We start from the raw sequence: 14,421 nt of genomic DNA on the forward strand, positions 1-14,421 counted from the left end.
GTCTGTTCTTTCTTCTCTCTTCACTATGTCAACCGCTCCCACTCCACTATCCCTAATTCTCTTAACCATCATTATTTCCACTTCCTAACTCCCCTCTCTTGTCTCCTGGTAACGTTGGCTTTTGATCTTGATGCCGTCAAGGTGTGCATCTCAATCTGATGATTCATCCCCTGGTGATGAGGCCAATAACGGGGGCAGCTTAACCTGGCTTTTTTTTATCCATCCATCCATCTTGCCCAGCGGTCAGGTTGCGCTGGCAAAGTACACCAGCCCGCATCCCCTGCCCAGGGGCCCCCCAAATGGTATTTCTCTAATCCGCTTCCACGGCCATCAACACCTTGCCTCCCCGACCCGCTTTTGTGACCCACCAGTATCCTGCGTAGAACCCTGTATCATCTTGGTTACCCAAACTCTTTTCAAGAATCGATGCAGATTATACGAGATGAATTGAATCATTCAAATCAGTTAGGGATATATTTGTACAGGAAACACAAAAGCCACCTGTAATGTATGATAAGGTTTGCCCACTTTGGTTGAAGGGGGACAACATAGCAAATGGGAGAGTCAATGTCTTCGTGCAATATGAACATTAGAAAAAAGAATCAATTTCTATTTCAATAAATTGCATGATAAATCTGATGGATCACCGCAAACTCGCATCATTCAGGTGCATAATGATATCTTTATATTTTATTTAAGATGCAAATGATGTCCAAATCTAAATATGCCATAGGGGCATTATTTTAGTTTTTGTATTGATTTAATTTATGTTCTGTTTTTTAATGAATGCTTACTTCGAGCCAAAGTTTAGATAAACAATTTACATACATACAATGTTTCCTTCAAAGGGATTTTGCACTTTGAATATTCTTTTGTTTATGCTTAGTTCCTACAGTGTGTTTTGTATTGTTATTATCAATGTAGCATTACATTCTGTCAATTTATTTCTTGTTATGCATGGTGAAAAATACAATAAACAAATAAACAAAGAAACAAACTTTTATTGGGTGGGCTTGATTTTGTTTAATAAAAACATGGTTTAATCAGGATACACCATTCTTACAGTGATCGATCCCACATTGGGTTAGATTAAAATCAATTTGGTATCAAGTGTCTGAATCCAGACGGTTTCTTTCTGCCCCCTCCCTCCCATGACCGACCTCAGCTCCAAAATCAAATATGATATATCGTGTTGCTCCACTTCCTGCAGCCCTGGTTCTTGTCATATCTAAAGATTGCGATTGTTTCTTTCACGGAAAAAATTAGGGACAAGAAACCCTTCCGTCGGGTCCGCCACCACCTGCAGTAGTCCGTTCTTGAATTTCCTTTCTGCGGAAGATGATGATGGCCTCCGGCATCTTAGCGCTTGTTGACTAATATTCCCCTTTAATCTTTGTTCTCTCTCTCTCTCAGACTTGGAATTTATTTGTTGTTCAGGTTTGTATTAAAACAAAGATAAAGCAGTGGGTTGGTAATTGACTAATAATCGCCTCTAAACCTAAGAATTGCTTTCTTGTTTAGCCGTGAATTCTTGAATCTTTGTTCTTGCTGTCAGGCTTTTAATCTATTTTTAGTTCAGTCTTGTTTTAAGACAACAAAGACTTGAACTTGAGAGAACATTCCTTAAGCAGTTGGTGGGTTATTGACAGACAATCGCCTGTATACTGTATTTTTTCTCAGAATTTGAATCATGAATTTGAATTGTTGTTTCAGCCTTATAAAGTTGAAGCAAGGGACAAAAGAAAGATGCATATACTTCATTGCGTATCCCTTTAATCCTTGTCTGTTCAAAAAAGATATGTGTTATAGCTCTCTTGATGTATGAATGTGTATTACTTGTCCATCTATGCTGATTCTGTATGAATTTCTTTGATAAAGGATTTGCATGCTTTTAAAAGCTTTCTTTTAAGAGCTATCATCCGAAACATAACCCAGGAGATTGTTTAAGGACTATTTTACTTACAGGGTGTAATTAAAAACCTTTTGATTTATTCCAATTTCATTTTCAAATTTAGTAACAATATTACTGAACAATAACCACATAGGATATATATAAGTAACATAGCATCACTGAATAGTGTATTTTATAACCATGTTATTGAATGATTCTTCTTGGTAGGATATAACATAGCGTCACTGACTAGAGAGTTAATTGATTTCCGACCTCCTCTTCGTAAACAAGTCCTGCCCTCTCATTGGACAACATCAGTTCACGTCCTGCTGCACTTGTGGATTGTGACGTATGAGGATGCATGCGTGATGTCTTCGGAACGGCTCTTGCTCGTACCCCGCACTTTCCCCCACGGTGTGCTAAATGTCAAGATGGGTGATTCATCACTGGTGTGAATACTGCTTGGTACCGATTCACACTCACACACATACACACACAAACGTACTGGTTTATTCAGAGTGGGTACATGCAGACTTGGAGAGAGGGAGAGAGAGGGGGAGATGGGCACAGGTGTCAATCGGGGGGGGGGGACAAATCCATTTGCCCATTACAATTTTGACACCTTGATAAATTTACGATATGGAATGCAAATATATATTCAAAAGCAGTGGAAAGCAATACAAAAATATTAAACTTGGCATAAGAATACTATTGAACATACAAAATTGTTAATTTTTCATCCTGTTAAATTCTATCTTATAATTTTGGACATTTTTTTTACCCCCCCATAGGAAAATGTATCTTCACCCCAGAAGAGGGGAGTGAGGCAAGAGTGAAAGAGTCTGGGAGATGGAGAAAGAGAGAGAGAGAGAAGGAGGGAAGAGAGGAAGGGGGGATAAAAGGGAGGAGGAGATGTGAACATGTAGACAAACAATGGCACATAATTTTGAAGGCAAAAATAAAGAAAATATCCATCTTTATTTAATGCTTCTATCCCAGACATTAACATGTCCACCAGCACTGAATAGAAATGGCTAACTGTATGATAGGTGGCAACGGAATCGCTTCATGACAGCTCTTAGAAAGGGCATAGCGATATGAGCGAAATAAAAGATTTCATATTAGTTTTGTTAGTCTGCGAGGTTCTCCCCACTACCTTTCCTTCTTTTCCTCTCTCTTTTTCTTCCCCATCCCCTTTCTTAAAGGTATCGTTTAACTTTGTGAGCAGCCGATTTAAAAAATTCTCAAACCAAGATGAAACATGGGTACAAGTGCATGTATTAGAACTAATAAACCCTGAGAATGAAAAGCTAAAACTACAAGGCAAACCCCGATTTTGTAAATAGGCGTCTTATAGATGCCTAAATAGTACACATAAGTGTACGGAAAGAAATTAAGATGGTGTTTCCGGTCACTTTATATTTCAATTTTTGAAGCACTAAATAATTATTTTCGAACGCAATTTTTTCTGGGCATCATTTTTGTAGCATATCGCAGACATAGGTGACAAGTGTGACCTTCTGGCTCAGATTTTTTAAAGTCAAACCAATGTTAACCAATCACTTTAATATATTCAACCATTAGTATTCTTTTTGATACCTAAAAACATTTTCGTCCATCTCGCATTAATTTCTCATCTAAGTTCTAAAATGGGTACTAAAGATTTCTCAGTTATCTCTGAATTCCAAGGATTTAAGATAAATCCAGTAGGGACCAGCAGAATAATAGATTTTAGATTGAAACCTTTTGGATTTAAATATTAAAGTAGGGGATTGGCATTTAAATCTTTTGAGATTTAAAAGTTAATCTTTATGATTAAGAATAAATCTGATAATCATCTTGCAGTTTTCACAGCTGCCCCTGATTTATTTCAAATCCTTGAAATTTAGAGTGCTGTCTCTGCCTGGGAGTTCTCACCCCCCCTCCCCCGGGTCCCCACTCCCACCCCCTCTATCACTTCTCCTAAAAGTGTTCATACTATCTGTTTTCTATTCATCTCCATCTCACACTAATCCTCTCTTTTAATGTCTGAAATGGGGTTTTGAAAATGCTTTATTACAACTGTCTCTTCTCTGTGAGTCTTACCCTCCCCCCCCTCCAGATCCCCTTCCCAACCCCTAGGGCTCATTCCCCCTCTCCCGCCCCTCCCAAAGTTTTGATACCCTCCATTTTCTACCTTTCTCCATCTCTTCTTAATCCTCTCATGTGCGTTCTAAAATGGGATACTATCATACTAAAGGGGGCTTTCATAATCCGATATGCAAGTGGATTTTCAACCGTTGCAGCTATGTGCAAACTACATGTGTATCATGTAACCAAATAGTCATATAAACAGTCACATGACTAGTTATGAAATGGCCTTTAGGAATCCAATGAACCCTCTTTATGGTTCTTTCGCTTCCATTATCCTGTGCATATAAAGCTTTTATCCTGCGCTAATTTTGTGGCAGCATTTCATCGGCATCATATATTTACACAATCACCTGGAAGTTTTCATAGAAGATTTAATAACTTAATGCCATCTATCTCAGCACTTCAGATTAGATTGAGAAGATGTTGTGATATATGATTATCCAGACCTGTATTTGTATTCCGTGTGTTATAACTGACAAATAAAATCATAAATACTCTAGGTTAGAGTAGATGGATAAGTGGGACCTTACCTTTTGGATAATGTTGTATGTGAGGCAGAAGGGTGCTTTATTTTTGGAGTTGTAGATTTTTGTATTTTGATCCATATTCCCAGCAGTAAAGGAGCATTATACATTAATGTTTCAAGAGTGAACTGACCAATATTGTGTGGGGTCTGTTTCTGTTTCTGTTTGTGGTAACTCCCGTAGGAACTCGGCAGGACAGCATTTTGCTGGTAAACGCCAAGCTGGTATATAACCAATTACCTTGGAAACATTTTACGTCTAGGTTAATCAGTCATAGTGGCTGACGTAATAGACGACAGATATCACTCTTGGGCCTTTTTATCAAAGTGGAGACAATGGCAGAGTTGGGATTCGAACTCACAACCTTGCGATTATGAGTCCAATGCTCTAACCACTGGACCACACACGACCCGTCTGTATGTTAACTGTATGTTAACAACTGTATTAACAACTGTATGTTACAAATGGCTAGTCATAAAATGTATCTTTTTCAGATCAATAAAGACAGAGGATAAGAATTCATAATACAGAAAATAAATTGGCCAATAATATAATTCGTGTAGAGAAACTAAAATCTTTGGAGAGGAAAGCTACTTGTTTTGCTACGTGGTAGATATGGAAAGGTACAACTCCATATTTTGATATGTGCACAGTGTATTTTCGTTGCAATCCGGAGTAGATGTGGACGTACATGAGTTATGATACTCTGGCAAGGGGGTTCCTTTCCAGGGAATGGGTTTGACGTTGTGTGAATCACAATTACAAGTGTGAAAATTTATGTGCAAGAGAGGCATGAGCAGATGGGTGTGAGGATGTTGTTTTAGTGCAAGAAGGGTGTTAGCATCATCAGTACATAAAGTTTTGGCTTATCAGTATATATAAATTTGACTATTACCAAATGTGAGTCTTGTATTCCTGAGATGCTGTGTAGACTAAATTTTTTTTTAATGTTTGGCTTTTCTGTATTGAGGTGTGTGGTGTGTGTATTTGACTTTTGTGATTAGTTTTAATCTCATGTATCTTTCATTCTTCTTTATTCCCTCGCAGTAAAAACACGACCATACCCCATTTCATGTCTTATTTCTGTATTCATATATTTTTTCTACCATACCTGTCATTTCTTCCCCCTCTCCTCTCTTAACCATTTCATTTTCATTTAACTAATTCTGTATTTAACATTTTCCCAATATCGAACGCAATATCTTTCAGACAAATCTAACACTTCCACATCTCGATAAGATTGCAATTGCAATTTTCATTCATAAGGATAATAATGTGATGATTTACTGTGATTAAAATAAAAAATTTTTCCCCCCTCTCCTGCTCACTCTTCTCTTCATTCTCCATCTTTTCCTTTCTCTTCTTTTCAACTTTTGTTATTCACTTCCGCCTGTGGGGGCATTTGTGGGTGTGTGGGTGCGTCTTCATTGAATTTTCTCAGAGCTTGTTAATAAACCTTCGCATTTGCCTATCTATTTGCTTACCACCTTTTCTTTCAAATTCCTAACTCTGATGAATTCTGCCATGCAAATCAATATCTCTAATAACCGGAGCATGTATGTAATCATAAAAAATGAGAATTATTCCATGACATGCTAACTTTTACCATTTGAAATATGTTTTAATGGTAACAAAACAAAGTACATGTATATTGAAGAAAGTGATAATAATTGATGTGATACTTCATTAACATACCCATGTTTCTGATAGACTTAATTGAAATGATCATCAAAGTTTTTTTTTACCAAAATCAGTTGAATAATACCTACATTTATATTTTATAAGCTGGTAATGGATACCCAATACATTGTCATCATCTCCCTTCCTCCCCCGCTTGCCGCAGAGCTACAATTACAAAATGATCGGTCGGCCGTCTCGAGATGTTTTTTTGCTCAAAATAAGAAAAGCCGACACATGATGCTTCCCGGAATTTCCATTCCCTTTTATCAGCCTTGTCTGCTGCTATCGACTTATGAATATTCTATGAGTTGGTGCGTGTTGGTATCGTGTGGTCCAAACAATGGCCATCTTCCTGCCACAGCAGCTTATTCAATGTGGATTTATTGAGGGAGGTTGGACGGGCTGCAGGGCGCGGGTTATCTTTAGCTGAGGTTTGGAGTTTGAAAGCAGGTGTTTATTTCTGCTACAGATTCATCTAAATCTCACTTAACGTACTTTTAAAAAAAATATTAATTGCATTTTGTATGATAAAACCATAAAGTGATATTGAAACAATCTCACCCTTCCCTTTTACCCTTTTCTCTTCCTTTTGATCCATATCAGCTTCCCCCCTTTTTGTATTTTGTTTGGAAAATATAGAATTTGTGTATTCATATAGCACCGTGATTTATAATACTCGATACTGACAATCGATTGTACATCAAATTATAATGATGGCATGGATGATGATGAAGATGGTGATCTACTGATGATATTGATCATGAAATTTAAGCTGCTGACAACAGTGTAGGTAATGATGAGGATGATGATGATGATGATGATGATGATGATGATGATGATGAGGATGATGATGATGATGATGATGATGATGATAGATTCCTTTTGAAAATACCCTACTCTAAAACATATGCAACTTTTGGAGATTGCATAAATTTAAGTATGCAGATCCTAAACTATGGAACCAACTTACCTTTACAATTAGAATGGCCCAAACTGTACCTATATACTTTCAAAAATTGAAGACTCATCTGTGTAGGGAAGCGTCCAAATAGTGTTCGTAAGAATAGGGGTAACCAAAGTGCAGTACATGGAATATATCTGTATGGTGGCTATGCAATACAAGTTATAATTTGATTTGTTTGATGATGTTGAGAATGAAGATGGCTGGTGTTAATGATGATTCTGTACAGATGAAGGCGGGTGATGTTGACGGTGATGATGGCGATGTTGGCGATGATGATGGTGATGATCAGGAGGCGGAAAAGTAGGAGGAGGAGGAGAAGGAGGATTATTCTAGCGATGATGATGATGAGGATTATTGATGCTTGTAATGCTACTTTTGATGGTGATGGGATTGATGGTAATGATGGTGATGGTGATGATGATGACGAGGAGGATGAATAAGATTATAGCTGGTAATGATCATAATGAAAAGACAACTTTTGTCAAGGTTTGCTATCGAAGAAACTGCAGTCACCCTGTCTTTCTCTCCATCCTCCCCCTCTCTCTGAATTCCATGGGTATATGTACCTAATGCTTTCCACTCTGAAAGAACATTTCCGGTATGCAAGCAGACGACTGGCCTTGCATACTGGACCTGCATTCATGTTATTTCACGAGAGAACCTCAATGACAGATTCGATAACATACACAGAGTTGTGCGACCTTTACATCGAATCAACGCTGGATGAGTGTTGTCATCAATCCCACAATGCAGTGCAGATGGATCGCGTGTTTGGTTTTTCCGTGATCAATGTTTTTGCAGAAGTGTTATTCAACTCTATGTATGATACTGTCTTTATTTCACTATGTATGAGCTTTGAGGAAATTTTAGTCCTCGCATAATTGAAGAAAGGAGATTATTTGAAGATATATATAGTGAATTGCAGCTTTTGAAGAATTGTTTGCTAGAGGGAACAAATATATCCAGCCAACACTAGTGTCATTATACTTCATGTACTCATTCATTTTGAAATTAATTATTTTCAGCTACCCTACACCAAACAAAGTTTTAAGGGGATATATCAGAATCAGCATATGGTGGGGCAGTTGGTTGGTTGGTCTCTCTGTTGCAAATCTTGCGTATCAAACTACTTGCTGTGGTAACAACGTTATATGACAAAAATAAGATAAAATCCACTTCATCACTTTTCAACAAATTTTCCATGAAATTCATCTCACATTGGTCTTGAAGTAAAGATGTGCAAGATAAATTTTGTGCATGTGTTGCCATGGTAATGGAATATTACAATGAGGATTAGATTAAAATCTTGCGGTTTGAACTTTGGCTCTCATATTGGTCTTGGGGTAAAGATGGGTATTGGGCAATACCTTTTTTCTGTACTAAATATGTTGGAAAGTGCATTACCATGGTAACGCCATAGGGCGGTGGTATTAATCACCTTCAGTGATATAGTCTTTAGCTAGTTTTCATTCTTTCATTTTGGCCTCGCTGAAACCATGTCAGAGCTGTTAGATAATATGTCAATTCACCTTTTTTTTGTAAAGACATCTTTAAGAAATAATCACTCGGTGCAATTTGAATTTGGTTGGAAGGCTTTTGAGCTATTGAATTTAGGCTCTTAGAATAGAAATCTATGTTCCTTTTTGAAACATCCATCGACCTAATTACCTGGGAATTGGAGCATGCATGAATTGACTATTTAAAGTGGTGATGATGCCATTTGGAGATTGATTCTAATGGTTACTTCTTCAAGAATCTGTGTGAAACTACATTGGTTAGTGGAATAACTGTTAGAGCCTGTAATAAAAAACCCTCTTTAAAATCATATTTTAGACCTTGTGTTGTGATAAAGAATATACAAGGATCTTGACAGATACAGTGTGTAGCCCTTGTTACAAAAATGCTGAATTTTATCACTATTCTATAGAGCTTTAGATTCATCATCTCATCAGCATATTACATATTTTGTTTGTTTTAAGAATTTACCTGATTACAAACTTGCGATATCTATGTGAGAAATGAGGCATAGGTAATTTGCATGCTGATTGCATGTTTCCTTTGATGACTTTGGCCTCTTCTAGCAATGGGATTCCTCAAAGCCCTACTTTGGGGATCAGCTAGTGTCTCTATAAACATTCCAACGTGCATTAATTAGGCCATCTGCACATGAGAATAGAAGAGGTGTTTGTATGTTATCCTGTGGGTCACCCTCAATGAATCTAGGCATGATTATGTCTTGGGGAACTGGGTTTTCTCCCCAGAACATTGTCAATGAAATTATGTTGCAAGGGAGATGGCAATGCCTTAACAGCTTCTCTGTGCTGGATACCACAATTGTTTTTATTTTTGTTAAACATGGAATATTAATGTATTTTTATAGATTACCAAAATGCAAGCATTTTCAGGTTATACCGAAGCAGCTACAATACAGTGTATGCAAGAGAAGTGAGCACTATTGTAATTTTTTTGGCTATCCTCAAACCCCTTAATGAGGGTGACAAGCATATCACCTTGAAAATTTTCAGTATTAAACAAATTAGGAATTTTCGCACGTTAGATAGATTAGGAGTTATTTATTTTAATTATCGTTTCATGGATTAGTCATACTGCCTGTCGTTACCTGATGCATATAAACGTTGCGATCGTGTCTGTGGGGGTAGCTACCTGTTGATATTCTTCCATCAAGGCCTGTTGTTTATATCCAATATAAACAGAGGCCGGATCACTCGTATTTAGTAATTACTGAGTACTTTTTTTTTCAATGCCATTTTGCGATGATGTTCCCTCATGAGTCATCATCCGTTTATTGTTGTAATGTTAATGGGTTGCCGAAAGGTGAGAAAGTGCAAAACGCAAAGACCATGGAATGGAAGGCACTTTGGCGCTTCAGGCAATGAAAGTAGGCAAAAGGGAGGTCGGAGAATGATTGTTTACTTGATGTCTCGTCTGTTGTCATGACGATGCTAGAAATAATACATTCACAGCAGAGGTTTATTAATTTGTATCAGGGAAAGAAAATGGTATTTTTGTGCTTTTGGGCATTTTACTTCCTTTTTTTTGGAGGGGGGCAAGTACTTTTTCTTAAACGATATTTTTGATTGAACAGAAAAGGACATTGTCAGTGCTTTTAAAAAATTGTCTATGGGAAGTGTCATTTCCATTTTTTGTGACATATTTTTGTTTAATAAGTTATCTTTTGGGGGTGATTTGCACATTTATTTATTTATGATTATTTGTTATTCATTTATTATGTATTATTATTATTTTTTTCTTTTTTTTGGGGGGGGGAGGTTGTTTTTGGGCATGAATTGTCTGTCAAAACAGTTTAAAGAGTTCTTATACTAGACTAAACAAGATCTGTAAGGATGGCGGACTGAATTAGTTCCAAACTTGTTCTGTCAACATGAATTTGTGCTGTATAGAATAGCATGATCATGCAGCTTAGTAATCATTTCAAGATAAGTAGTCTAGATGATTCCTTGATGCTTTTGTTTCTATAATAATAATAATAATAGGCATTTATATAGCAACATCTGTCTAGAAATGTTTTATTCCGAGGCGCATTTTTCATAATTATTATTACCCAGCTTTAGCTAGAGCTGCCTTTCAGTGCTCGTACATTCAAGGAATTAATCCTGCTGGGTACCCATTCACCTCACCTGGGTTGAGTGCAGCACAATGTGGATAAATTTCTTACTGAAGGAAATTACGCCATGGCTGGGATTCGAACCCACAACCCTTTCAAAGTCAGAAGACTTATCTACTGGGCCAGAACTTTCTACGTTTAGACATCCTTGGCTTAATAACACAAAGATTAGTGATTAATTGCTAATAAAAATGGACTGACCAATCGATATCAATGTTTCATGCGCATTTGCTTTTAAATACTGACCAAGAACCAATCAGAAGTGTTCTTTCATATTTGCTATTCATTGCTAATCTTTGTGTTAAGGGGACCAGGGTCCCGTAACAAGGGTTAGTAATTAATTATTTTAAAGATTGATTGTACATTGTATTCGATGCAATCAATCGTAGAAAAGTGTTCTACGATCATTGCTAAGCTTTGTGTTACGTGCCCCTGGTAATATATTTTCAGGGAATCATGTTCAGTCTCTGCTAATTGTGTCTTCTTCTGTTAACCCATGGATCCTAAAACTAAGATCCATGGTTAAACTACAGTATACTATATCCGAAGAAAATGCAACCAGATACATCGTCCCTGCTCTCCAATGTTGATTTTAATAATGTCAAGTTTAGTACTCTCCCGGGGCGTATGCTTTCTAAGAACATAAATGGGTTTAACCTAAATTCAGTTGGTCCTGCGGTGGCGCTTTCCTCTTTTCTCCTGACCCACTGTGCCTTAGGTAAGAGGCGATGAAAGTAGGGGTTGTCGTGTAAGATGAGAGGAGCAAGATGCAGAGCTAAGAGGAACCTCAACCCCCCCCCCCCCCTAGCCTCTGAACATGATACTCTATTTTGATTTTAATTAATAACTGCGCTGTTGAGTTCCATTCATGTCAGTAAAGAGGAGAAATAAGTTTTGTCCAAAAAGAGTGAAACTCTCCCCTTGTGGGGCACATTGAAGGAAATGAATAGTTGAGCAAGATTACATGATACAGTTATTTGTTGATCCCATGTATAATTTCATGGATGTCTGTAGTTTGTGACCGGATAGAATTGCTGTGCCAGCTTTTTTCCCTTGCGTACATTAGTGACAGCCTGTACTTTACTTTTGCTGGAGCCCGTTTCATGAAGAGTTACAAAATACAATAGTCGTTACTTTGCCATGACGGCAACTACCATAGTAACAGGGCTTCAGCAGCCAATTAAAATCAAGGATTCCTTGGAAGTTACAATATTGACAAAATTATGATAGTTTTAATTCTCTATGAAACCGGCAATTATCTCTAATAATAACTTCCATGCATACTGTGACGTATTACTTTGCTTATATTGATGTTGTAAATTACATTTTGAAATGTTCTCTAATGCAGCCGATGACATTCATGTGTTCAGTTCAATTAAAAAAACAAAAACAAAACTAAAATTAGTAATCATCAGTTTTTAAAACAAATATTTAAGTTTGTTTTGAGAGAGAAAGAGCGAGAGGGGGTGTCAGCATAAAGCAAGATGGATGGGGGTGTCAACAATATCTGAATTCAACATAAAACCAGTGATATGTAATGTGCATGTATGTGTGCAGACATTCCCTGTGCACACTCAGTAATGGTATCAAACAGGATTTCAGTAAGTACTGTAATTCAGATTTGCCTTCAATTTAATGGCATCATTTATGGCTGTTACTGTGTTGACTGTTACTAACTTTGTGATTGGTGAAGATATTAAGGAATATAAAAGATGAATCCCCGTAGGGTAACTCTTTTCCAGTCTTTTACACTGTATCTGTATCTTTACCCTCATTTCTATGCAAATATTCATGGAATCCTTTTCTAGGTCAAATCTTCCTGATGTGCAGTGCTGTTTACGGCTAAAGCATCTTCATCACAATTTGAATTGTAGATTTCATCAACGATAACTCTTTCTTATCCTGAGCTCAATGTAAAAAACTGATAGATTAGGAGATTTTATGTTTCTCTTGTTATCTTCATGAATATACAGTACATTATATCTTTAATGTAAAAAGTGTACCGTATTCTATTTGCCAAAGTTACCCAGTTAAAAATGATTTGAGTGACTGTAACTGTATTCTAATTGTTGTTCCTGTTGTTTCTTTCATCAATGATGAAATAATAATTCAGAAACTGACGGCTCGGTGGTGGTACCTGGATCATGAATAGAATGTTGTGGGTTTGCATCCCTAATGAACAATTACAAACTGTTTGTCATCGTAGAATAGAGAAGAATGATTAGAGCACACAGTGAGATGAGCTCCTGTCTGATGTGTCTATCTTTATAGATTCAGGAAGAGTTATTACATGTTTTATCATTGGTGATGAAATTATATCACTTTTATTATCATTATTGTAAGTATCATTTCCTTTAATATTTCAATACATTGAAACCTGTCTAGAGTGAGCACCCAAGGGAAACACACAATATGGCCTTGATAGGCAGGTGACTGCTATATAGACCGGTTCATTTACACATAATCTGCCTCCATGGGAATCGGTTTTAGTGGTCACTATAGGCAGGTGACTGCTATATAGACCGGTTCTTCTACACATAATCTGCCTCCATGGGAATCGGTTTTAGTGGTCACTATAGGCAGGTGGCCACTATAGACAGGTGGTCACTAACACAGGTTTGACTGTATATGTTAATTGCAAGTTATAGGTTCGGCATACAAGATAAAAGTTGTACATATGCAATATCCTGTGTGGAAATAAAAACTTGTTTGAAAATAGAAAGTAGAATAATCATCTTCTTTGTGGACTAAACTCATAGGTTCTCTTCTTCTCTTCTCTACTAAATGATGGTAGTACTTTGGAATATTGTGAGTGAGTCTGGTTGGCCTGCTGACAGAGTGCATTGTGTGAGGTAGCGAGAGTATCTCGGGCAATGGGCTGTGGAAGCACGGTCGGTCGGCACACTCTTCATCACAGCTGGTCGCTCAGCAAGCGATTGTGCACAATTATGTCTGCTGCCCTCATGCTCTAATTTTGAGACAGTGTTGGGTCAAGCAATAGTGTGGGCTAACATTACCAGAGGTTTCTGGAGAGAAAAAGAATGTTCCCCCTTTTCCTATTCACCTTTTTTTTCAATCACTATTTTATCTTGTTTGCTTTAGTTGTATTCATCCTCTCCATGTCTGCTTGATGTCTGACATTAATACATCTGTACTTTGGCTTCTATTTCTGCATGAGCAATGTAGTTTCTCACAGGTCTTAAAAAGGGAGACTCTTCTAGTTTACAGGCAGAGATTGTGATTCAACTATGCAAATAGTATTTTCTTTCTCATGGTTGAATTGTTTTGACCTATTATGAAGAGAAAAATTATTTATTTTGAATAGCTTGCATTCATAGCTGCTTGTACTACTGTATTTGCACTAGTGATGTACCTGTAGATGATGGACACAATAGAGACCACTAGTGATGTACACTTGGATTATTGTGGGAAATGGCATTAAAATAATCTTCATCACTATTATTATATTTCTTGTCAATATCATTATTTACATTTAATCTTATTGTCAAGATATCTCTATTTTTCTCACAATAAACAATTTTTTTTATAAGCAAACGATCTTTATAAGCATAAGACAATGTCT

General features: G+C 37.0%; 1 protein-coding gene across 1 annotated transcript in view; it reads left to right on the plus strand.

Moving 5' to 3' along the window:
* The first annotated feature begins 7,388 nt into the window (after positions 1–7,388).
* Positions 7,389–14,421, plus strand: part of LOC121429844 (amyloid-beta A4 precursor protein-binding family B member 2-like) — a 56,543-nt gene continuing 49,510 nt past the window's right edge. Inside the window, exons 1-2 of the mRNA XM_041627092.1 lie at positions 7,389–7,492; positions 9,794–9,848. Coding sequence (XP_041483026.1) covers positions 7,389–7,492; positions 9,794–9,848 — 159 coding nt within the window. The remainder of the gene's footprint in view (positions 7,493–9,793; positions 9,849–14,421) is intronic.

The sequence above is a fragment of the Lytechinus variegatus genome, chromosome 1 (genome assembly GCF_018143015.1).
Source record: "Lytechinus variegatus isolate NC3 chromosome 1, Lvar_3.0, whole genome shotgun sequence".
NCBI classification, from domain to species: domain Eukaryota; kingdom Metazoa; phylum Echinodermata; class Echinoidea; order Temnopleuroida; family Toxopneustidae; genus Lytechinus; species Lytechinus variegatus.